Source organism: Labeo rohita, chromosome 19 (assembly GCF_022985175.1).
Source record: "Labeo rohita strain BAU-BD-2019 chromosome 19, IGBB_LRoh.1.0, whole genome shotgun sequence".
Taxonomy (NCBI): Eukaryota; Metazoa; Chordata; class Actinopteri; order Cypriniformes; family Cyprinidae; genus Labeo; species Labeo rohita.
The window spans coordinates 22,805,402-22,830,783 of NC_066887.1; the positions used below are offsets into that span (position 1 = coordinate 22,805,402).

Consider the following 25,382-nt stretch of genomic DNA (forward strand, 5'->3'; position numbering starts at 1 on the left):
TCACACTTTACCTGCCATTAGTTTTTGAAATAGTAGATAGAAATTAGTCTGATGAATCAGTTTGCTAAATATCTTTGTAACACAAATGTACCATTTCGTTTAATTATCTCGTAATCACAAATTCATAGTCACCTGTTCTCAGACTATTAACACATAATAAAATATCTATTAACTACACCTTAATGACAGAAGAAGGGTTTTTAAGATTTTCTTTGTAAAATATTCTTCTAACTTTTTAACATTATCATTTCACTGTCAGACCTTTATGAAAACATTTGTGTCAGTGGGATTTTTTTATATATTTTACCTCATTTTAAGTAGATTGTGTTAGTATCTATTAAAACAAATTGGCTCTTGCATGTAATGCAAGATTTTCTGACTGACATAATCAGGTGAATTTCAGTTTGAAACCATCCTGTAGTCTCAATTCATTAATTCCCGGTGAATGCTTGATTTGTTAACATTAATGTTAAATATTTGACACATTTTTTTTTTTTTTTATCTGACGCTGTTGACCCCATATACAGTGATGTACACTGCTGTGCAAAAGTTTGGAATCAGTAAGATTTTTAATGTTTTTTTTAAAAGTTCCATTAATTCAAAATGGATCAAAAATACAGAAAAGTCGGCGCCAATAGCCTTGTGGGCAGTGCGCCGACATATGGTGCAGTTGCGCCTTGGGTGTCCCGGGTTTGAGTCCCTCCTCTTGGACCTTTTCTGATCCCACCCCCGTCTCTCTCCCACTCACTTCCTGTCATCTCCACCGTCCTGTCAAAGAAAAATGGAGAAAGCCCCTCCCAAAAAAAACAAAAACAGAAAAAAGTAATATTATGAAATATTGTTTCTATTTTAATACATTTCTGCGATGCAAAGCTGAATTTTCATTAGCCATTACTCCAGTCTTCAATGTCACTCAATCCTTCAGAAATCATTCTGATGTGCTCATTTATTATTAATGTTGGAAACAGTTGTGCTGCTTAATCTTTTTTTTTTCTTCTTTTTTTGAACCTGTGACACTTTCTTCAGGATTTTTTGATGAATAAAAAGGTAAAAAGAACAGCATTTATTTCAAATAGATTTTTTTTTAAACAATATAAGTCTTTACTATCACGTTTTATCAATTTAACACATCCTTGCTGAATTAAAAGTATAAATTTCTTTCAAAGAAAGAAAGAAAGAAATGTACTGACCCCAAACTTTGAACGATAGTTAATATTGCTACAAAAGATTTCTGTTAGATTCCAAAAAAAAAAATAAATAAAATTATGCAGGACAACTGTTTCCAACATTGATAATAAACTGACATATTAAAATGATTTCGGAAGAATCATGTGACACTAAAGACTGGAGTATTAATGCTAAAAATCCAGCTTTGCATCACAGGACTAAATTCTACTTTTAAGAATATTAGAAAACCACTGTTTTAAATTGCATTAATATTTCACAATATTACTGTTTTTTTCTGTATGTTTAATCAAATAAACACCGTCTTAATGAAGAGAAAAGACTTAAAAGATTAAAAATCATACTGATCCCAAGCTTTTAAACAGTAGTGAATATGTAGAGAGAATGGAAGTAATAATATCAGTTAACAAGCCCATCTTCTAGTTTTTGAATAAATAGCTTTAAATATAATGAACAATAACAAACAGTACAGATTTATTGTAATTCATTAGAGAGAGAGAGAACTATTCACTGTAATTCAAAGTGCTGTTTCTATTGTGTTTTGCTCTATTGACAATAATACAGTAATGTGCTGTTTGCTTCTAACATATAATACATCACGGTTTCAGGGTCTCTGGCAACAGTTCTTGTAAAAGACAACACTTTCTGGCTGAATATGCCAACGTTAACACTGACTGACGTTGCCTGCCACCTGCAAAGATTCAGTTGAGGATTTGCGCGGAAAACGAGAGGTAAACAATAAATAATACTACTATAAAAATGCAAATCATATTAATTTAGGGGCGTAAATATTTGCTCTAACAACAATTTAAATTAGCGATTCTTCCTTAAATGATGACTTAATTATAAACACTCCATTTAATTTTCATTGTCAAACATGAGCAGTTTTACACCCCTAATATTAATAAAACATTGTTTTAGAAATTAGAACATTGATGTTTAATGAATGCTTTCCGTGGCATTTCCTTTGCGAAATCTTCAAGTCCATCCAAAGTATGAGGTTTTAGTAAAACACCTTGTGCATGAAGGCACAACTGTAAATATGCTACATGAAACTGTCAAATCAACCAGTATTCATTGCTGTTTGTTTAAATAGGATTTAATACACTACCATTCAAAAGTTTGAATGGTATGATTTTTTTTTTTTTTTATATATTTTTTGAAGTCTCCTATGCTCACTCAGGCTGCATTTATTTGATCAAAAATACAGTAAAAACAGTAAAATTGTCAAATATTATTACAATTTAAAATAACTTTTCTAATTTCTATAGCCTTTCTAATACTCCAGTGTCACATGATCCTTCAGAAATCATTCTAATATGATTCTAAAAACAGTACATAAATAAAAATAAATAAATAAATAACAGTTGTGCTGCTTAATACTTTTGTGGAATCCATGGCACATTATTTTTCAGTACACTAAAATGAATAAATTCTTTTTTCATATAATAAATGTCTTTACTGTCACTTTTGATCAGTTTAATGCATCCTTCCTGATTTTAAATATTAAATTTCATTTAAACAAAATGACCCCAAACTTTTGAACGGTAGTGTATGTATTTTTTAGGAGTTTATGAATTGGCAGTAGGCGGGGCTATCACGCTCCTCCTTACATGGAAGCCCCTCCTCTTTTTTAATAGTGATGATAAAGCGAGTTTGTGTAGCTGCATTCTGCTCCACCACATCTTGATTCCCTGTCATCATGTTTGCATTCGTCTCCTCGTCGTTTTCCATTGTATCCCTGCATTCCTCCTCTGCCTCCATGTAATCGTCTTCCCCTTCCTCAATCTCTCTTTCTCCTCCGCTGTCCTGTTCTTCCTGTCGAAGCCAGTTGTGACCATTGAAAAAGCTGAGAACAGCTTCTTTAGCTACTCCCAGTTGAGCAGATAGTGTATGAATGGCCTCTTGGTCTGGATGTAGTCCCACTTCCTGAATGAAGCTCTGGAGGATTGCATGGGCTTCTGGTGGTAAAGACCTGCCTCCAATATTTGGGCCCATGTGAGTGTCTTTGGGACATCCGGCGATGAGGTGATGCGGGAGAAAGGGTTGATGATGCTGAGGTGGAATTTTATGCAGTTGTTGGTGTTGCTTTAGAGGCAGTACATGCTGAGGCATCACCTTTAGAAAAATAAATATATATGAGGTAAATAAAACACATTTTAAAATCACATTTTTAATTTATATATTAGGGCCTGTATTAGCTCACTTGTAGCTGTTCAGTCAGTGGTCTTGTGTGTTTTTCTGAGTAGAACGTCTGCCCAGTATTGCTCTCTTGGTCATATATAACGTCTCGCTCTGATTGGCTGAGATTTAGGAACTGGCGAATCAGAGACAGATTTTCCCACAGTGTACGATTCTGAGGCGATGGCTCCTCCTTCCAGCGCAGGAGCTCACAAAGCCAGCCCTAAAACACAGACACAAATACAGCAGGGTTCAAACATCTGAGGTAATGTTAAAAATTTGTTTTGAAATCTAATTTAAACCTAGCCATTAATGTAATGTTTTAGGATTTTTTACTATTTGGAAATGTTATGATGTAAAATGAATAAGAAATGTTTAATTTATGCTTTCCATAACATAAATATTTAAATATATAATAAATATTTATATGTAGGAGATAAATATTTAATCTTCAAGAAATATTTAAAATTCTGCAGTATTTCTAGGTCACTAGACAAATAAGCAAATTTGTGACATTAACCATGTCGATAGCTTTGTTCAAAATGTAAGATTTTAAAATTGTTATGATTATTTAATTTGTCATGAAAAAACAAAAGTTCCATTGGATAAGAGCATCTCACAAATATACCGGAGAACAGTTATTAAAAACAGTTAATAGTTATTTTAAATTGCAATAATATTTCACAAAATAAATGTTTTTACTGTATTTCTTTTAATGTAAGAAAAACTCTAATTGTCATGCTGATAATCTAATTTGTAATTGACAAAAAAAAAAAAATAATAATAATAATAATTTCCACAATTCCACTAGTGTTTTAGATTTCTGGACCCTAAATATTGTCTCAAAAAAAAAAAAAAAACTGGGAGTGCATTCAAGGTATATACATTTCAATTAGTCCTTGCATTCCTTACATTTATATAAATATTTATTGCATTTAAATATGCATGAAATGTATATTTAAATGTAATTTTTTTGGATGTGTGTTTACCAAATATATTAAACTAGAAAAGTGTTATTTTAATAATAATAAAATGTAATAATATTTCACAAAATAATGTTTTTTACTATGTTTTTGTTTAAAAAAAAATGTAAGGAAAAAACTCGACCCTACATATTGTCTCATAAAAATGGAAGTGGATCATTACTAATCATTTTCATAATAACTATATCATATGTATTCAAGGTATATACATTTCTATTAGTCCTTACTTTCACTGCATTTCTATTGAAAAAAAAAAAGTAAGAAAAAAAAAATACTAAAATTGTTATGCTCATAATTAAATTTTTAATGGGTAAACTGCGACAACAACAACAAAAAAAATCCACAATTCCACTAGTGTTTTAGATTTTTGGACCCTGCATTGTCTCATAAAACTGGGAGTGGATTAATACTGTCATTTTTAGAATAACTATATTATATGCATTCAATTAAATATGCAAAAACTGTATATACTTTTAATATAATGTAAGTTTCTTTGGAAAGTGTAATAATATTTTACAATATTACAGTATGTATGATCAAAGAAATACAGCTTTGGTGCAGCATAAGAGATTTTTTTCAAAAACATTAGATTTCTATTTAAAAAAAATCTCTAAAATTGATATGCTGATAACCAAATTTGTAATAGAAAAAAAGTATTTCCACTAGTGTTTTAAACTTTTGGACCCTACTGTACATACAGTGTTTTCTCATAAAACTGGCAGTGGATTAATACTAATAATTTTCATAATTACTATATTATATGCATTCTAGGTACAATATATACTGTACATGTCTATTAGTCCTTGCATTTGCTTCATTTATATAATAATATTTATTATATATTTAATTATGTATGGAATGTATGAACCTCTAAAGCAATGAAAGTTCCTTTGTAAGGTCTAACTCTTTTTTTTTTTTTTTTTTTTGCTTTTTATTAGAACTTTCTTGTGCGATCCATACAAATGTATTCCTTTAGTAAACATACATACACGTACCTGACTCTTTGCTGCAGAGACTTTTGCAAACAAGGCCTGTGACACTTTTGCCCGTCTCATTTCCTGCTGTATTTCATCATAGATGCCGTAGTTTATTCCAGAATCGTCGCATTCCACTTTCACTACAATGTCCTTGGAAACCGGTGAAAGTTTTGCCTGTAGTGAGAGAGATTTTTCATTTTTACACTTTTGTAGACATTAACAAATGACTACTTAATATCATTATTATTAATGTATTTATCATTATGAGTTTACTAAAACAGATGGTAATTTGCATCTCAGGTTCATAATTAATTTTGAGTGATGGTGAACCTGAATGGGCAGAGGTGAGCTTGTATTGGTGTTGTAGGTAGAGTTAAGGTTCCGCTCTCTTTCCTCCAGATATATCGAGTCTCTCTGGCTTTGTGGCAGTTGCAGGAAGCTCTGCATGGCCCTAAGGTTAACTAAAAGAGACTGAGATGCACACCGTGGGTCCTCTTCCTTGCGCAAGATCTCCGACAACAGGCCCTGTTAAATAATATCACAGATAGACACTTTAATATGCTACTTTTCAGTGATATGTACATATGACTAAAAAGTCTGTTACATAAAATTCAACCATGTTACCTGAGTCCTGTTGATTGCCACTCGTGCAAACACCGCTTGGGAAACCCCTGCCCTCTTTAGTTCCTCACGCACCCAGTGGTAAATTTCAGGTGACACATCTGTGACAGGTGAGGGACATTGAGCCACTGTGGGTGGGGAAACATTGCATTTCGGAGGAGTCCTTAGTGGCGCAGGATGAGGGCCGTGTGAGTGCGTGTGAGCATGTGTGAGAAGCTGAGACATGGCATGCTGCTGTGAAAGGAGCTGAGCCATCACTAGACCAGGCATTCCAGCCTGCATCTGGACAATACCACGTGACTCCGCCCCACTGCCTTCCATTGGTTGCTGGAACATGGTGGGCTGGCTGGAGGATGAGGGTTGGCTGCAGTGCCTGTTCATGTCGCCTGAGGGGAGATAAAAATCTTTAGTAGCTCAATATTCATAATCACTGGAGTCCTTTAAAAATGTACAGCCAAAATCATCTTATTTTTAGCATACGCTGTTTTAACGTAGCTTATATACAGTATCTGTACAGTATGGAAGCCAGTTTCTGACACTGAATAAACAAATGAAGATTCAGAATTGTCAGTGACTTCTTTTCTCGCAATTCTGACTTTTTTCTCATAAATATATCATGGCTGATATACGCTCACAATTGCGAGAAATAAAGTCAGAATTGTGAGTGACTTTTTTTTTTTTTTAATAGTTTGTCTCTTTTTTTCGCAATTCTGACTTCTTTCTTGCAATTTTTTTTTTTAAAGATTTATTTATGGGCTTTTTATGCCTTTATTTGTACAGGATAGTGTAGAGTAGACAGGAAAGCATGGGGTGAAGAGAAAGGGCATTGGTATCGGCAAAGGACCACGAGCCGGGATTCGAACTCGGGTCGCTGTGAGTGCAACTGCGCTATATGTCGGGCGCGCTAACCGCGAGGCTATTGCCGCAGACTTCTTTCTCGCAATTCTGACTTTTTTCGAGATATAAACTTGCAATTCAGAGTTATAAAGTGTAATTCTGAGGGAGAAAAAAATACTGATATGTTCCCAGAATTGCGAGTTTATATCTCACAATTCTAACTTAACTCGCAATTGCGCAGCTCTGAGAAAAAAGTCTGAATTGTGCACTTCTGACTTATTTCTTGCAATTGCACGTTTATATCACACAATTCTGAGAAAACAAGTCAGATTTGCAAGTTTATATCTTGCAATTTTAACTTTTTTCTCGCAACTGCAAGTTTATATCTCACAAGTCTGACTTTATAACTCACAATTGCGAGTTTATATCTCACAATTTTGAGAAAAAAGTCAAAATTGCAAGATGTAAACTCGCAATTGCAAAAAGAAAGTCAGAATTGTGAGATAAAAAGTTGCAATTACCTGTTTTTTTATTTTTTATTCAGTGGTGGAAATGGTAGTAAAGACTTACATATTGTTAGAAAATATTTTTATTTCAAAATAAAAACTTTATATTTTTCAAAGAATCATGAAAAAAGTAAAACAGTTTCCACAAAAATATTGAGCAGCACTAGTTTCCAACTATAATAATAAGAAATGTTTCTTGAGCATTTGATTTTAAGCATATTATTATGATTTCTGAAGAATGATGCGACATTGAAGATTGGAGTAATGGTTTTGCCACCACAGAAATAAACTACATTTTTAAAACAAAAAAACTGTTATTTTTAAATTGTAGTAATATTTCACAGTATTACTGATTTTACAGTATTTTTGATAAATACAGCCTTGGTAACCATAAGGGACTTCTGTCAAAAAGACTGCAAACTTTTGAACAGTACTGTAGTTTATTTAATTTTAATATAGAATAAAATAGGATATTACATTACATATCATGAACTAACAACGAACAACCATTTTTTTTACAGCATTTATTATTTACAAGGTTGCTTGTAAGTATGCTATTATATTAATTCATGTTGGTCATAATACATTTAATCTTAAGAAAACAGCTTGAAATGTTAAAAGTGTGCTAGTGTATCTAAAATGAACTTAAACTGGTAAATGCTGTAAATTTATTGTTTTTTGTTTGTTTATGATACCTACCGTATTACTAAATGTTAATGAATTTACTGTAAAGTGTTACCAAAATACAAAAACAAAATGACTATTTGTGTTAATATATGAGCTATTCTTGAATGACACATAGTAGGTTGCTACTCACCCATCATAGATTTTGCCCTCTTGTAGTGTTTGTACCACTGGCCGAACTCTTGACATCTCGCAGCAGAGATGCTGGCGTAGTAAGTGCCATTCACCACTGATGAAATCATGCTCTTTAAAAAAAAACAAAAAAACAATACATGTGCAGGAAAAAATGTGATTTTGCCTCTCATTTCCTTTTCATGTGACTGTATCAGGAATTCAGTAATTAATAGACAGAGCATACTAAATTAAGTCTTGAGGCGCGCCTAGGAACCGACTAAATGTCCAGAAAGGATGTGCTAAAGATTTTTGTCTCCTTGCTAAATAGATTTAATAGCTGGTTCTCAAACTAGGGATGGATCTTAATAGTAGGGTGTATTCTTCAATGGAGAGCACTTCTTCGATCATAGTTCTGCTGAGATATGAGACAATTAACCCTATTTTATTCTATAGCTACTTGCAATTAAGCTATGGTTGATAAATTGTGTTCAATGTTATATGGATGGCGCCTTGCAAAAATAGTGTGAAGACAGTGTGAAGTTGCGTTTTAAAGTTTTTTGGTGAGTGTACCTGAGATAATGGACACTCTTTAGCCAGTGTGCTCTGATTCATCTCTTTCAGCAGCTCCTTCAGGGCATTTCTGACGGTAGAATGAGTCCACTGCTCAGCAGGCAAGTCCTCTAATTTAGAAACACTAAGAGAGTGAGAGAACAAATCTGAGTCAGTGAGAAAAACAGTGTACTGCAATAATTAATTACACTGTAGGACATTAATCACAAATAATTATTACTTCACAAATAGCTATATTATTAAGTGTTTATCCTCAAAACTTTAATAACTATAATAACTTTTAATAATTTTGAAATTAGTTTTAATACTAAATTACCTGAAAAATTATCCTTAATCATAAATCAGAACAGCTTTAATTCTCAGACTGCAGTTCATCATTCTGATAAAGCCTGTTTGCTAAAACCCAGAGACAGATGTGATGCTCAAAGTACATGTGTTTGTGTAGGTTGTACCTGTGTAGCTTTATTCTTAAGGTGATGACATGGTAAAGATCTTGAAGCATGTCTCCTACTGTTGCGTCAGAGGTGTCTGTCACAGTGGACAGGGACACAGGGTTCCAATGACCAACTTGAACCTGACCTAAAGCAGAAATTAATATTTATTACAATATGACCATTATATATGATCCTTATACAGTTCCTGACACTCTTTTTTTCTCTGCATCCTGGAGTTGTTGTTTTTTTTCTTCTAACAATGTTATGAGCTTTCTGATCTTGACCAAGTTCACATTCCCTTGTGTCCCCAGGTGAAAAACTAGTGCACTTCCATTATGTGGGACATAATTTTAACATACTATCTCTGTATTAAAAAACGGATTTAGTTACCACTTATAGTACACTTGAACCCATCTTTCATACACTAGTGGTACTACAAGTGGTAACTAAATACATTTTTAATACAGAGAGAGAATGTTAAAAGCAAATTTTAGTTAATATTCATGGTGTCCCAAAAATTTAAGTACACTTAGATGTTCTTATGATTAACTTAAAAAGTACTAAAGAATAATATTTAGTATATTAAATACAAAATTAGTGTGTAAAAAATAGAACATTTAAGTACATTATGGAAGTGCACGTTTTTCGCCTGGGATCAGATTTTTTCATTAATTAATTATTGTATTGAATAAACAAATTATGTATCATATTTATAACATTAACATTAAAAATGAACATTTTTCCATATGAGAGATATGTGCTATGTTAAAAAAACATTAGGTACAGCTTAACTTAAGATTCAACCATCTAAACATTTTTGCAATGCATTTTTAATTATTGTGTCATTTAATTGTGCAGGTTTTTCAATGTTTAAATAGCTATTTAAACAAATCAAACAGTTAAAATTGATATTAATTAGATATAATTACTGAAAATAGTTTGTATTAGATGTACTCTGCAGCTTAAAAGTTTTTTTTACACTTTAATTCAGAAAATATGTGCTAAAGTAATTAAAAATGTAATTTATAATGGTTTTTTTTTAACTACTCATCACAGAATCCTGGGAAAATTATTCACGGTTTCCACAAAAATATTAAGCAGTTTTCAGCATTGATGATAATTAGAAATCAGTAAATAAAAATGCAGTTTTGCCATCACAGGAGTAAATTACATTTAAAATATATTAAAATAGAAAACCGTTATTTAAAATTATTTTAATATTTCACAGTTTTACTGTTTGAACTATGTTTTAATCAATGCATCCTTGGTGAGTATATGGGACTTACATTTTTAAAAAAATCCCCAAATTTTTGAACGTGATTTACAGTATGTGATGCATATATTTGAAAATATAAACGCAGGCTGTTATGGTATGGACTGGAGCTAAAAATAATAAATAAATAACAGCCCCATTCCCATCCCCATCTTTCAGGCTTACATATTTTATTTGAATTGCATGTGAATTATTCATTTGTGTGTGTGTACCTGTAGCCAGAGCCGCTGCGGTGTGTGTGTATCCCAGCTCTTGCAGTGCAGCCTCTGTAATCTGGCTGAACAGCAGGTCTTTCTTCAACAGCACAAATTCTGCATGCTCCGACCTCTTCCTCTCTGAGGGTGGGACGTCACTCTGCTCCACCATACAGAACACGGGAAGCAGACTACCTGTAAAAAAGGAGCATATGATCACTCAGACATCTTATGAACAGACACGGTCCAATACCTGTGTTTATGCCCATCATAACATACCTTTCCTCCTGTTAGTGTGTAATGATGTTTGTTTGGAGCTCAGGCTCACAGGAGTGACTCCCGGTACAGGTAGATCTCTTGAATTCTCCATACGGGCCATTTTACATGGAGGATAAGAGGATTCACACATGACGGGCCCCTGGGTGCCACTAGTAGTTGCCAAATGGTCCATCATTGTTTTGAGCTCTCACAAACTACAGAAAATGATAAAGTGAGGAAAGGAGAATATACACATTTATATATAAATATATATAAATTATATTATTGCTCAGTTGTTTTATATATTTCTTTTTTGATGATGGTTTAAGGCTGGTCTTTTTTTACTGGTTCTAGACTTTTTAGCTGGTTAGACTAGGTTGGGAGACGATTTTTAACCACCAGCAAACCGTTTTAGCGTGGCTTAAGATGTTTTTTGTTCAGCTGTGAAGCGCTGCTACAGGTGCTGCATATATGCTCAACCTATGACATATCATAATCTCGTCTTCTTTTCATGCCTTAATATTTCAGTCACTTACTTTATTGACTGCGGTGGTGTTTTCCGGTGGTTATAATCCTGCAGACGGGTATCCGAACATGCCGACAGACCGAGCGCGCGTCCCAGGATCGCTCACTAACAAAAACACTGGCTTTAGAATCAACGAGCGGGTCCGATGTCAAGCGACTCGAGAGCGGGTTTTATTTCATAGAGAAAGGTTTTTGTTCTTAGCAAACGGAAAAAACCAGACACATTTAAATCAATAAAATAAGGGTAACAGTGAGGAAAAACGGCTCGTATAATATAATGCGCGAACACAGATCCGTAATTAAATCTCTAGGCGGCCCCACAAAGCATCATCAATGTGATGTCACCGTGAGAGGGCCAATCAGCTTGCAGCGGAAGTGCCTCCTGTCAGAATGGATGACTGTTATAGTATGGCAAGCCATTTTAACATTTAATAATTGATGTTTTAAGCATTTTTGACATTTAAAATAGTAAAAGCTGTTCTTTTTAAATATCTAACATACAACTTTGACTAGTCATACATTTTGATTGACTTACAATGAAAAGGAGAGTGCTGTGAAAAAGTAAGTACACCCATAAAATGTTTTGTCGTTGGCCATACGGATGCTAAAAGTGAATTTGGACAGTATTGATAGGTGAAGGCTACATAATTTAACAAATAACAATGACCAAATCAGTTAATTGAGGTTTATTCACCTTTTTCTTCCCGTGGGCGTGACCATTTGTACATTTTATGGGTCTAGCTTCTGGTTTTATCCACGTCCAGCTATTTTTAGCTGTACAAAACAGCTTGTTTTGCGCCTAATTTTGCAAATTGATGTGACTTACCATATTATTTTAATGTAGTATCTTAATTATAAGCATGCTGGTTGCATGTTGTTAATTTTCTCCTTGTTTCCTTATAGTGGCTAATGAACCGGAAGTCTCACCCATAGGCTTACTTCCGCATTAAGGATATGGTAAATATAAGGTGACATGTTTCTCTTTAATGATGCTGTACTAATTTGCATTTTACTGAAATATTAGTCATTTTAAGTCAGTTTTTAGTGATGAATGTGTGGTATAGATGTTCTAACTTTTTCCTCATGAAAAAGATGAATTGGAAATGCATGTTTTAAATTTAACGTTCATTTAACCAAGTTACTTGTTAAATTATTTTGACTCCGTAATATTGTTTTTAAAAGCAATTAATACTTTAATGTAAAAAGAGTGCATAAAACTGATTAAAAGTGATAGTAGACATCTACCATTTTAAAAAGTTTCCTGTTCTTAAAAATAAACGTATCATGGTTTCTATAAAAATATTAACCGGCACAACTGTCAACACTGATATTAATAAGAAATGTTTCATGAGCACAAAGTCAGACATATTAAAATGATTTCTGAATGATGATGTGACACTGAAGATAGTAATGGCTTTGACATCACAGGAATAAATTATGTTTTTTAAATGTATTAAGATAGAAAACAGTTATTTTAAATTGTAATAATATTTTGCAGTAAACAAGAAAAAATTTAATTACATTTTAAAAAAAATAAATAGAAAACATTATTTTAAAAAGTTTTTTTTAATTAAATTAATGCAACCTTGGTCAGGATAAGTGACTTTTCATGGGGTGTATTTAACATTTCACTATAATCTATTATAGTCTAAAAAACAGGTAATAGAGGCTTGCCAACATTTGTATAAAAGCTGTGAGTACTGGGTGGAAGGCAATACATTGATTGTTTCAGTTGACAAAAAACGTTAATCAGCCTCATCAAGTGATCTCTGTGATTAACGCTTGTTTGCACCTGTACACATGACAGTCACTGTATGTGGCAATCATTCTTTTCCGTAAGGTTAATCATAATGAACGGAGCCTCATTTGTGTCTTTATTTGCATGAGCTTGCATATTTATTTACAACCAACTGAAACGCGTTCAATAATAATATAACACGATAAAAACATTATTTTCATCATATTTACAAAAGCATTTCAGTTTTCAATACTAAGCATACATCAGAACACAAGAAACAGAGATGGATATCTGATTGGATTACATTATTTATGTCAGTTTGTCAAGTCAGCTCTCCAGTGGCTAATCATATCTCAACGATTACCCCACAGCAGCAACAGCAGTAATGATGAGGATATTACCATAACAAAATAAGAATTCTTAATTAATCCTCTGTTATGTAACAATACTGTACAGCAAATTGCTACTTATTCGAATAATGTTTTCAAGACTGCCACAGCACTTTGTATTGTAGTGGTAGAAGGTGAAAATGTGGTATTGTGACAGTATAAACAGTAGAGGGCGACATAGCCTGCTGTGTGTTATATGTTTAACAAAATCGCAGACTTGAGTACTTTTGATTCATGCAAAGTTGCAGACTTCATCTCATTTCTCTTTGGAATATGTTCTGTGGTTTTGATTTTTGCGGTATTTACAGTAATTCATTGTTTAATACAGTGTTATCCAAGTGCAAGCAGCACCAAAGGAAACTCAAAGAAAAAACATAATTTCTCAAATAGACCCTGCATTGATAATGTCTTTTCTTGTTAACAAACACACTAATAATGTTGTTCTCAAAATACAGTAGTAGGCCTACAGTGTTTCTTGAATCTATTCCTGGAGGTCTCCCAACCTACACATTTTGGATGTTTCTCTAATCAAACACACCTGATTAAACTCATGCAGGTTCAAATTCTCAGACATGTTACATCAGCCATGTCATTATCCTCTGATTCATTTTATATCTACAGTGTGACGTACAACTAAAAATAATGCATTGGACCTTTGGCTTATTTGATGTGCTGGTTTTTGCATAGCAAACAGTACAGTAAGTATGCATATTTGGATGAAGGAGGTGTGTCAGATATCCACTTTAGGGGGCTTTCGGGATCTGCTTAGAGCCTAAATGCTTTCTCTGTATGCAACCAGCTGAGACCAGCTGTGTTACTGTATTAGCGTGAGGTGAAACGGACACACTACATGGTGCTCAACACTGACTGAACTAGGCCATACTCTGAGAATGATTAATTACCTTTATGATAACAATGCACAAAAGTGGGTACGTTACATAAATCCTACTGTGTAATATTTGATATGCATATTTTTAAGGCCTAGTTAGCAATATTATAAATGCATACTAGACTTAAGGAACTTAGGTTTACTTAATTTTTCTATATGGACAAACACAGCGACTGGGTTGTTCTGACTCAGTGGTTGGGTTAAATGTTTCACCAACCTGCTGGGTAGATTTAACTCAACTATTGTTTAAAAATTACTAAATGGCTGGCTTAAAATGAACCCAAAATAGGTTGTAAATTAAAAATCAGATGTAATTACTAGAGGTTTCAGTAATAATCAAAAGGTGAACATTTATTCATTTATTAAGAAATGTTTATTATTTAATTATTATTTATTAAACTAAATATTCACTTATTTGACATATTAATAAACATTTATTTCCAACCTGTTTTGGGTTTAGCAAGAAATTTAGTAATTTTTAAACAAAAGTTGAGTTAAATAAAACTACTCAGCAGGTCTCCTGGTCAAACCGCTGTGTCAAAACAACCCAAACTGCTGGGTTTGTCCATATTTAACCCAACATTTTTTAGAGTGTGAGTATCAAATATGATACATCAGGCTTTTGAGGAACATTTATTGTTTATATGTTGATTCATCTCTCAGTCATCACTGTATTGCATTGTATTATAGATATGTTTTGCCTTGTCAGTAAAAAAAAAAAAAAAGTAAGTCAATAGAGAACATAACACTAAGCAGTTAAATAACATCTGACTAAGACATTATTGGGAGATAAAGAGTGACAACTGATAGTTTTTTATGTAAGTAGTCTGTTATACTGTTATAAATTTTTCCTTTATTTACATTACAAGCCATCAGAATTGAATACTTGAATAATAAATAACAGCTGTTTTTTTCTTACTGATTTTACTTACACTACCAGTCAAACATTTTTGAACAGTAAGATTTAATGTTTTTTAACAAAGTCTCGTCTGCTCACAAGCCTGCATTTATTTGATTCAAAATACAGCAAAAGCAGTAATATTGTGAAATATTTTACTATTTAAAATAACTGCTTTAAATGCTTATTTTTTTTACCCAAAAAACATTTAACCCAACCAGCTGGGTCAAAATAACCCAGTATGTGTTCTGCCAAATAACCCAAGTTGGGTTGTTTTTAACCAAGCATTTTTGTTGTATGTATGTATTTTAATATATTTTAAAATGTAATTTATTCTTGTGATCAAATCTAAATTTTCAGCCAAATTTTTACTCCAGTCTTCAGTGTTGCATGATCCGTCAGAAATTATTCTAATGTGCTGATTTGGTGTTCAAGAAACATTTTTTTAAATTATTATTATCAATATTTAAAACAGTTGAGTACATTTTTTTCAGGATTGATGAATAGAAAGATCACAATTTATTTTAAATAAAACACTTTTGTAACATTATACACTATACAGTTCAAAAGCTTGTCAGTGAGATATCTTTTTTTTGTAAGAGAAATTATAGAAATTAATTGCTTTTAACAATGGATGCTGATGCTGTTTTCAACATAATAATAATAATAATAATAATAATAAATGTTTTTGAGCAGTAAATCAGAATATTAGAATGATTTCTGAAGAATCATGTGATTAGAGTAATGATGCTAAAAATTCAGCTTTGAAATCACAGGAGTAAATCAAATTTTAAAACTAATTCAAATAGAAAACAGTTATTTAAAATAGTAAAACATTTGAAAATGTTACTGTTTTTGCTGTACTTTGAATCTAATAAATGCAGGCTTGGTGAGCAGAAGAGACTTCTTTAAAAACATTAAAAATCTTACTGTTCAAAAACCTTTGACTAGTATTGTTCTTTCACATGTCAGGCTTTGCAAGTTACTTTTTTCAGAGTTTTGAACTTTTTTTGTCATTTCTTTATCCCCATACAAAATAGTAGCCTTATATATTATATTCCTGAAGCGCATAAATATTGTTTAATCTTAGGTTTATTGAACGTCCCACAACTGCTTGAATCTCCAAACTTGCGCGCCATTTACCTGACGCGCACCTGCGAGCGTCACTCCCAGTGACACGGGCGCGCGCATGTCGCGCGCTTGTGAGAGAACGGGATCCTCCGTGTCTCAGTCCGCCGAAAGCTCAGTTTAGCCGGAGTGCTTCAAACTGTCTCTACCTTTGTCTCTGACAACGCCGCGTCACTTTGATGGGGAATTCGATATCAGGGCGGGAAAATGCCTGTTATGAAGGGATTGCTCGCGCCACAGAACACATTTTTGGATACTATAGCGACGCGTTTTGACGGCACACGTGAGTTACCCCAATGGCATATTACCCTATTTTGTCTGCAAAAACTATTTTGTGTTTCTAATGAGACAGAAAGTAAATTGTTTCGTCGTATAAGTAGACAAATGTTTGTCAGAGAGAGTGAAATTGACAGCACATTTGCTATCACAGCAGATTAAAATCACTATACATTAAACGATGTTAGGGTTAGAAATGAGCAAGTAAGAGTGTAATAAGCTTCCTAAATGTGAATAAGACAAAATGAGTAAACGCAAATAAATCATGGAAGAGCTTGAGGAAAATAGAAATACAAACACAGTGCTTATAATCCAGTGTTAAATAACACTTTAAAAGCTTCTCTGTTTGTTTTATATGTTTATATGGTTTTAAATTTACTGTAAGTTCAATCTTGCATGCTTTTTCAGCTTTCTATGAGAAATGTACTTTTAATGGTGTGCAAAGTACTTGTTGTCCTTTTGTCAGCATCATGTAACTACTTCAGAGACACTGGTATAATTTTAAGTAGAGGACCAGACTCATCTTGGCCTAAAGATTTTTTCTGAATTTGGACATTTTCTGTCATTTAATCTGAGTGTTCTACACATTATATATCCATTCCTCTAAACAAGTGGGGTTTTTTTGTTGAGTTTTGCATTGAAAGCACAAAATCTCGCATCTGCTCGCTCAGCACCATGGACAGCGTACAAGGGCAACCCCTTTGGTTAGATCTGTCAAAGCACTTAGGCTGCTTTGATGCTTAGAGCAGTGCTTCTCAGTCCTCTCATTCTTGCAGAACTGCACATTTTGGATGTCTCCCTTATTTGGCACACCCATTTTAGATCTTGGAGGTGCCCTGCTAACAATCTGATGAGTTGAATCAGGTTTGTTAGATTAGGGAGACCTCCAAAATGTGCAGATCCACTGGCTTAGATGGCGGTTTATAATTTGGCTGTCCTAGTGTTTATTTTTCATATAGGGTTGGTAGAGATAACAGTAACAATCAGAGGGCTGTTTAATTAAAGTTCAGACCAATTGCCCAGATCATGCACGAAAAAAGACGCGCTTAACGTCCGGATGAAATCCCTTGCGTGGCCTCAGGTAACGACCAGCATCGATCAAATATAATTGGTCGACCACAGAACAGTCAGAGGGTATTTCATCTCAAGGCGTATTGTGCGGTTGTAAAAACGAGTCTGGATTTCTTTCATGCGATAAAAGTTAACTGATTTCACCGAGCAAAGCCTGTCAGCGTTTATCGCTTTGTTCCAAACTGTTTTGGTGTCGTAACAGAAAGGTCTTGTGCCATTCTGCCTTATCACATTCTGAATTTAGGTAGCTTGTTTTCCCCCATCTAGGTTTAAGGTTTGAGAAATGAGATCTGAGACAGTGTTTTATTTTAGCGCTAAGAGAGAGAGAGAGCCCACCACAGGAATCCTTCTCAGGGGACATAGTGTCCTCTGGGCTGCCGGGTCCATATATTACCGAACCGTAATGGTGTGTACCCATGTGACTGTGGTTTGTCCTTCAGGGGAGACTACCTGTACGGCTGTCACACCTTGGGCTGCCGCAGGTAACATGCCTGAGAATAGCACAGGAATGGCTGGAAATAGCGCCTGTCATATTGGAAGGAAAGTGACAACAATGACACGGGGGGGCGATAATAGAGAACATCCCATTAGGCGTCATCCACAGTGGCTCTCCAAAAATGATACATGTGGAGAGCATTAACAAAGAGGTTGTACTTTTTTTTTTTTTTAATGGTAGATGGATGTTGTGTTCATTACAACAGTGACACAAATGAAAGAGCATGCACCCAAGCCAAAGCAGAAGTGCTGTCGCCAGTTTTGAATTTGTATGTGCTCTATGAAGCCAAATCATTTGTGCGAAAAATGTGATGCTCGTCCATACAAAATTCTCCACCACAATGCAAAAGTTTTCAAGGTTTGCAAGATATTCAAGGTGATTTCTAAGTGATGTTCCAGGTGGTTGCTAGGTGGCCTGGTTTCTAGAAATGGTCATCTTGGCTTTTTATAAAGGATTTTTTGCCAATTTAATCAAAATTGTAAGTTAGACCTTTTTTAAACAATCTGAAGCCTTTTGCAGCCAATGTTTCAGTAGCTTTTGCCAATCCGATCACAGTGGTCCAGAGCAACATGGGACCACAATAAAGGAATAGTTCACCCAAGAATGAAAATTTGCTGTTAATTTACTCACCCTCAGGGCATTCAGGATGTTGATGAGTTTTTAAGAAATTTAGCATTACATCATTTGCTCAGCAATGGATCCTCTGAAGTGAATGGGTGCTGTAGGAATGAGAGTGCAAACAGCTAAAAAAACCCATCAAAAAATGGATTATTGTAATGTTTTTGCTGTTTGGAGTCTCATTCTGGCAAATAATCGGCAACACTCCCATCCATCAGGTCTTGTGACGTGAAAAGCTGCATGTTTATCATAAAACATCATGTTGTCTGAATCAGGAGAAAAATATACATACAGCTGAAGTTGTAAGTTTACATACACAAAATGTTAATTATTTTACCAAAATATTAGAGGGAACATACAAAATGTATGTTATTTTTTACTTAGTACTTTTTACTAGTACTGAATAGGATATCACACAAAAGACATTTACATACAGATCACAACTTATAAAAAATGACCCTGTTCAAAAGTTTACATACACTTGATTCTTACTTTGTTGTTACCTGAATGATCCACAGCTGTGTTTTTTTTTTTTTTTTTTTTTTTTTGTTTAGTGACAAGTGCTTTGTTTGTCCTTCAAAAGAAACATCTTTCAGGTCCCACAAATTCTTTGTTTTTTCAACATCATTGTGTGTTTGAACCATTTCCAACAATGACTGTATGATTTTGAGGTCCATCTTTTAAAACTGAGGACAACTCAGGGACTCATGTGCACCTATTACAGAAGGTTCAAAGGCTCACTGATGCTCCAAAAGGAAACACAATGCATTAAGAGCCAGGGGTGTAAACTTTTGAACAGAATGAAGATGTGTACATTTTTTTTTTTTTTTTGCCTAAATATCATTTTTTTCATTTAGTACGGCCTTTCAGAAGCTATGGAAGATACTTACATGTTTCTCAGAAGACAAAATAAGTTAAATTTACCCTGATCTTCAAATTCAAAAAGTTTTTACCCCACGGCTCTGAATGCATCGTTTTTCTTTCTGGAGCATCAGTGAGTTGCCCTTAGTTGTCCTCGGTGTGAAAAGATGGATCATTGTTGGAATGGGTTCAAATACACAAAAATGCTGAGAAACCAAATAATTTGTGGGACCTGAAGGATTTTCTGAAGAACAGCAGGCAGTTTAACTGACAAACAAGGGACTCATGAACAACTATCACTAAACAAAACAAAAAAAAAAAACAGTTGAGGATCATTCAGGTAACAGCACAGTATTAAGAATCAAGCATATGTAAACTTTTGAACAGGGTAATTTTTATAAATTCCTCTATTATTTTCTCTAAAAAAATAACATACATTTGTATGATCCCTCTTATTTTGGTAAAACATCATTTTGCAGATTCTGCAAGGTGTATGTAAACTTTTGACCTCAACTTTAGATCAAGCACAATTTATTTAAAAAAAAACAGCTCTAACAGTAAGTTGGATTTTGATGTGAAACAACAACAGGGGATGGACTTTTTCACTGGACGCAGGGTAATTATGGATTACGACTGGTATTTTGACTAGAAGCAACAGATTAAAGTTAAAATGTCATGATGGATTTGTTTCTTATAAACACACAGCTTTTCACTTTAGATGATTGACTGGAGTCCTGTGGATGTGATGCTATCAGCTGTTTGGACTCTCATTCTGACAGCACCCATTCACCGCAGAGGATCAGTTGGTTAAGCAAGTGATGTAAGGCTAAATTTCTCCAAATCTGTTTGGATGAAGACACAACTCATCTATATCTTGGATGGCCTGAGGATGATCTATTCTTTTACCTTTCATTGTATGAACAAACAACTTCATTTGTTGCTCTGAACATAGAAAGTAATGCATGTTTGGAATGACGTGAGGGTGAGTTAACGATGAGAGAATTTTCTTTATTTTTGGGTAAACTATCCTTTTAATAATCAGTTTGAGAGTTTTGAAAAAATTACTAACCGTAAGTATGATAAATAGAAAAGTGATGCTTTCCTTAGCGAGCACCACTAATTACACCCTTGACTTCTTAATCTTGTGCAACATCCAAGTTACATAAGAAAGCCTGCTGATTTGTTATTGTCAAGAGAAGTTATACATGTATTAAACTCCCCTCTGCAGCATCCTAATGTGTGTGCTTGCTGTTATGCGTTAATATTCCATCAAGACGAAAGACTTCAAAATACTCTTTTCACGCAGGTACCTGTCAAGACAGCATATGGTGGGTAATTACAGTAAAGCAGTGTGTGTGTCAGTGTGCGCCAGTTGCGTGTGTTTGCAGTTGTGTGTTACCCAAAGAAAATGAGAGAGTGTGGTTAACTGTGAAAGAGTAATTTAGAGTAATTTTGGATGAGTCCTTTTAAAAGAACACTTCAAGTAGATGCTTCCGTTGGTAAAATTGCGAAGCGCAGGGTTAGACACCCAAGTCAGGTAATGGAGATATTTCAGGCGGTTCACTCTTGCATGTAATGCATAATCACACTGCTGCTGGATTCAACACATATCAGGCACAAAATGAGGAAATTGGCATGTCTGCTGCACCTCAACCAGTTGGGAAAAGAAGTGTAGGTCTGAAAGATGGAGAAATTGAGGCTCTAGACTGAGAACAATGCGTGTCTGTTGTTTGAACTTGGGATAGAGATGTCAGTGTGCTGTTCTTCTGTTGTTCACTGAACTTCACACAGAGCTGAAACTGAGCTCATCAGTCATCATTAGGGAAGAGAGAGAGGGGCTGGAAGCATTAGAGGGAAAACAAAAAAGATGGAAGGGCTAAAGAAAGCATGCAGGGAAATGAAGCAACAGAACATGGTCTTTTGCCTTTACGTAATACAGGTTGACATTATTGGATGGTGGAAACCGGACACCGTGAGGATGCACTGTACAGTTTCGGCAGGGTCATCCACACGTATCAGACCGGAATACAGATAGAACTCGCGCTTACTGTTCCAGAGTCTCCGAAAATGGAATTCCGGAATCGTGCCAGTCTAGACTTTCAGACCTTGCCATCTTCCATTGTCTTATTAACATTCAGAGAATACTTTTGTGTGCTCTGGCACAAAGCCTGAATTGAAACTAAATTTGAAGGACCCTGCTGAGACGGTGACAAAAGATTATGTAACCACAACAGATTAGTGAAATAAAAAGGTTGAAATGATTAGATGCGATGGAGCCTTTTCAGACTCTTCCTATTGCTGCTTCGTTTATTGCTGAAAGGATTTTAGCACCATATGCAGACGCTTAGTGCGCTTAAGTTTCTTGTCAGCGTCATTGTGCCAGTAGAACTCATTAGCCTTGAGTATTTTAAACGGTCGTTTTTGCTGAGATTCAAGAGTCTATTGTACATAAAAACATACTTGGCTCATATCAGTGAGGAAGTTAAATATTTTCTCCTCTATCTGAGCTCAAACCTGTTCTCAGATGTCAGCGCAAGACAGTATATTTGATACATAATACAATGCACTCTTTCAAGGAAATAGGATTCAGAACAAAAAGACAAGGTCAAGATTTCAAGCCAGCAAAATCAAGGCCGAGCCGAAAACATACTTAATCATCAGCTCTGTATACTTAGAGTTTGAAGGATGTGCTCTATACTAAGAATAACAGTGGATGTTAGTGTATACTGTGCACTGTATACTGTACACTGTGTTGTTTTTTACAAATAGTATGTGAATGCAAAATAGTATGCAATGAAAACAATGCATAGTTGTCATCACATATCCAGTCATGACTTTTTTTTTTTAATTAAAGGTGCTGTGTGTCATGTTTTGACTGTACTTAAGCATAGAATTACCATGTGTTTGCAGATATTTAGAAAAAACTCTGCTAAAAACAATGCTACAGCTAGTTAATTGTCTAATTTGATTTGACTTTAATTGTACATACAAAACCAATTCATCTTCTTCAGAGTATCTTTGTGTCCTTTGTTTGAAGGCAGGCAGTCATACAGGTTTGGAATGACATGAGGTTGAGTAAATAATTACATAATTTTCATTTTTAGTCATTTCAAGTCATTGTTTTTGCTATTCTGTTTTGTGCCAGTAGTGATGCAGAAGTTACAACTTTAAAGAGGGAATCAGATGCCTATTTTCCACTAGATGGTATGATTATTTAGGGTCTTCATGAAATGTCTGCAATATACTTGGGTTAAAATTTCTCAATGGCCATGTAAAACAGTACCCTTTTTACCTTGTCAAAAACAGCTCAGTTTACAGTGGCCCATTTCATTGCATGGCTCTTTAAATGATAACGAGCTGCTACTCACTCCACCCCTCTCTTCTGTTAATATAAAAAACAAAATGAATCTACTGCTTCCTCAGTGGCTCTGATGTTGGTAGAAAATGAAGACTGTTATGTTCACTTTTACATCCAAATACAAAACACCTGCGTTGCTAATGAGACATTGTTGTCGCTACAAATGCTTGAGCACGGAGAAAATGGCAGATAGCGTACAGCTGGCAGAGGGCAGGAATATGCTAATACAGGACAGTCCATCAGCAGTAGTGGGTAGTAACATCACCCTGCTTAGAAAATCAAAACGGCATGATAATTGAGACTGTTTACGTTTTTCTGGAATTAAAAAAAGAAGAAGTAAATGGATTTTTATCATTGTAGGGCAGTTGTGTCCACACACTGCTAAGACACATTTATATACAAACACCACATAAAAGTGAAATTTGCATCCAATGTCCCCTTGAACTGTTGATGTTAAAGATGTTTTGATTGTTTCTAAAAAAATATAATGTCCAACAAAGGTCAAGTTTAGCACATTGCATTGTAAGAAACAGTATTTCATGAAGTGTGATCTGGCTGTGTACTGCTCATTGAGACAGATATAGTAGAATTGCATGCTGGAAAAAAAATACTATAGTTGAAGTCAAAAGTTTACATACACCTTGCAGAATCTGCAAAATCTTAATTATTTTACCAAAATAAAAGGGATCATACAAAATGCATGTTATGTTTTATTAAGTACTGACATGAATAAGATGTGTCACATGAAAGATGTTTACATATAGTCGACAAGAAAAAATAATAAAGTTGAATTTATAAAAATGACCCCGTTCAAAAGTTGTTTGTTGTTTGTCCTGAACAGTTAAACTGTCCGCTGTTCTTCACAAAAATCTTTCAGGTCCCACAAATTCTTTGGTTTTTCAGCATTGTGTATTGAACCCTTTTCAACGATTGTATGATTTTGATATCAATCTTTTCACACTGAGGGCAACTGAGGGACTTATATGCAACTATTACAGAAGGTTCAAACACTCACTGATGCTCCAGAAGGAAAACTGATGCATTAAGAGCCAGGGGGTGAAAACTTTTGAACAAACGAAGATGTGTACATTTTTCTTATTTTGCCTAAATATTATATTTTTTTCATTTAGTACTGCCTTTCAGAAGCTACAGAAGATACTAACATGTTTCCCAGAAGACAAAATAAGTTAAATTTACCCTGATCTTTTAATTTTATTTTTATTTTTAATGCATTGTGCTTCCTTCTGAAGCATCAGTAAGTTTTTAAACCTTCTGTAACAGTTGCATCCTCAGTTGTCCTCAGTGTGAAAAGATGGATCTCAAAATCATACAGTCGTTATTGGAAAGGGTTCAAATACACAAAAAAGCTGAAAAATCAAAGAATTTGTGGGACCTGAAGGATTTTTCTGAACAACAGCAGGCAGTTTGACTGTTCAAGACACACAAAGGACTCATGAACAACTAGCACTTAACAAAAACACAGCTGTGGATCATTCAGGCAACAACACAGTATTAAAAAAACTATTGTTTTTATACAGTACTAAAGTATTGTAAACTTTTGAACAGGCTCATTTTTATAAATTCAACTATTATTTTCTTTTGTGGACTATATGTAAACATCTTTTATGTGAAATAAGTTATTCATGTGAGTACTAAATAAAAAATAACATGCATTTGGTATGATCCCTCTTATTTTAGTAAAATAACATTTTGCAGATTCTGCAAGGTGTATGTAAACTTTTGACCTTAACTGTACAGTATATACTGAAAGAAAATAAAAGTATTATAGTCAAGCAAACATCCAATGTCCATTCGAGCCATTGCTAGCCCTCCTTGAGTTTCTACTTAATGCAAAAAATGCTTCAAGACTGCATTGCACTAGAAGTCTCCAGCATCTGTCCTGCCATTCCCTCCCCCAAACATCTCTCTCTCTATCTCAACCAGTTGTTCTCTCCATTCCTCTTTTTCCTTGCGTTCTTCCTCCCCTCACTAATCATACTGCCTCTTTAAATAGCTCTCAGGTGTTTCTGTTTGGGACATAGACTCACAAGAGGGGGACAGAGGGAGGAAGTGTGTGTGTGTTTTATACAACAATCTGGGGCAGACGAGAAATGTGGACATTCCCCCCTCTCTCCTGCCTCACCCCGTTTTTCCCCCTCCATCTTTCCGCATGTTTTTCAGAGTTGAAATGCAGTTCCTCGGATAAACACACACATCCACACACACACACACACACACACACCCTGTTTTTACAGCCTGGATTCAATCTGTCCAATTAAACATAAACTGACAGAGTAAACCACATGAGGTCTGGTATG

General features: G+C 34.5%; 2 protein-coding genes across 3 annotated transcripts in view; one reads left to right on the forward strand and one right to left on the reverse strand.

Moving 5' to 3' along the window:
• The first annotated feature begins 1,844 nt into the window (after nucleotides 1-1,844).
• kcnh8 (potassium voltage-gated channel, subfamily H (eag-related), member 8) overlaps nucleotides 1,845-25,382 on the forward strand; it is an 87,454-nt gene continuing 63,916 nt past the window's right edge. Inside the window, exon 1 of one of the 2 annotated variants that reach the window (XM_051136406.1) lies at nucleotides 1,845-1,916. Coding sequence is in view for 1 of the 2 variants with exons in the window: in XM_051136405.1 (XP_050992362.1) it covers nucleotides 16,592-16,667 (76 nt within the window). In the remaining variant the exon portion in view is untranslated. Of the gene's footprint in view, nucleotides 1,917-16,497; nucleotides 16,668-25,382 lie in introns of those variants that run through there. The other variant, XM_051136405.1, reaches the window with a different exon arrangement.
• Nucleotides 2,327-11,660, reverse strand: satb1a (SATB homeobox 1a). Its single transcript, XM_051136407.1, has 11 exons — nucleotides 11,354-11,660; nucleotides 10,839-11,032; nucleotides 10,578-10,754; nucleotides 9,111-9,237; nucleotides 8,659-8,782; nucleotides 8,108-8,219; nucleotides 5,951-6,333; nucleotides 5,657-5,851; nucleotides 5,345-5,500; nucleotides 3,392-3,589; nucleotides 2,327-3,303 (listed from the first exon to the last, which is right to left on the reverse strand). Exons 2-11 carry the CDS (start codon nucleotides 11,011-11,013, stop codon nucleotides 2,749-2,751), a joined length of 2,202 nt encoding a protein of 733 aa, XP_050992364.1. The 5' UTR covers nucleotides 11,014-11,032; nucleotides 11,354-11,660; the 3' UTR covers nucleotides 2,327-2,748.

Coding starts and splice junctions, on each gene's coding strand:
- satb1a (XM_051136407.1), bottom strand. CDS start 11,013: ATGATGGACCATTTGGCAACTACTAGTGGCACCCAGGGGCCCGTCATG. Junction 8,783..9,110: donor TTAAGAATAAAGCTACACAG/GTACAACCTACA, acceptor TCACTCTCTTAG/TGTTTCTAAATTAGAGGACT. Junction 5,501..5,656: donor GCTCACCTCTGCCCATTCAG/GTTCACCATCAC, acceptor CTCTCACTACAG/GCAAAACTTTCACCGGTTTC.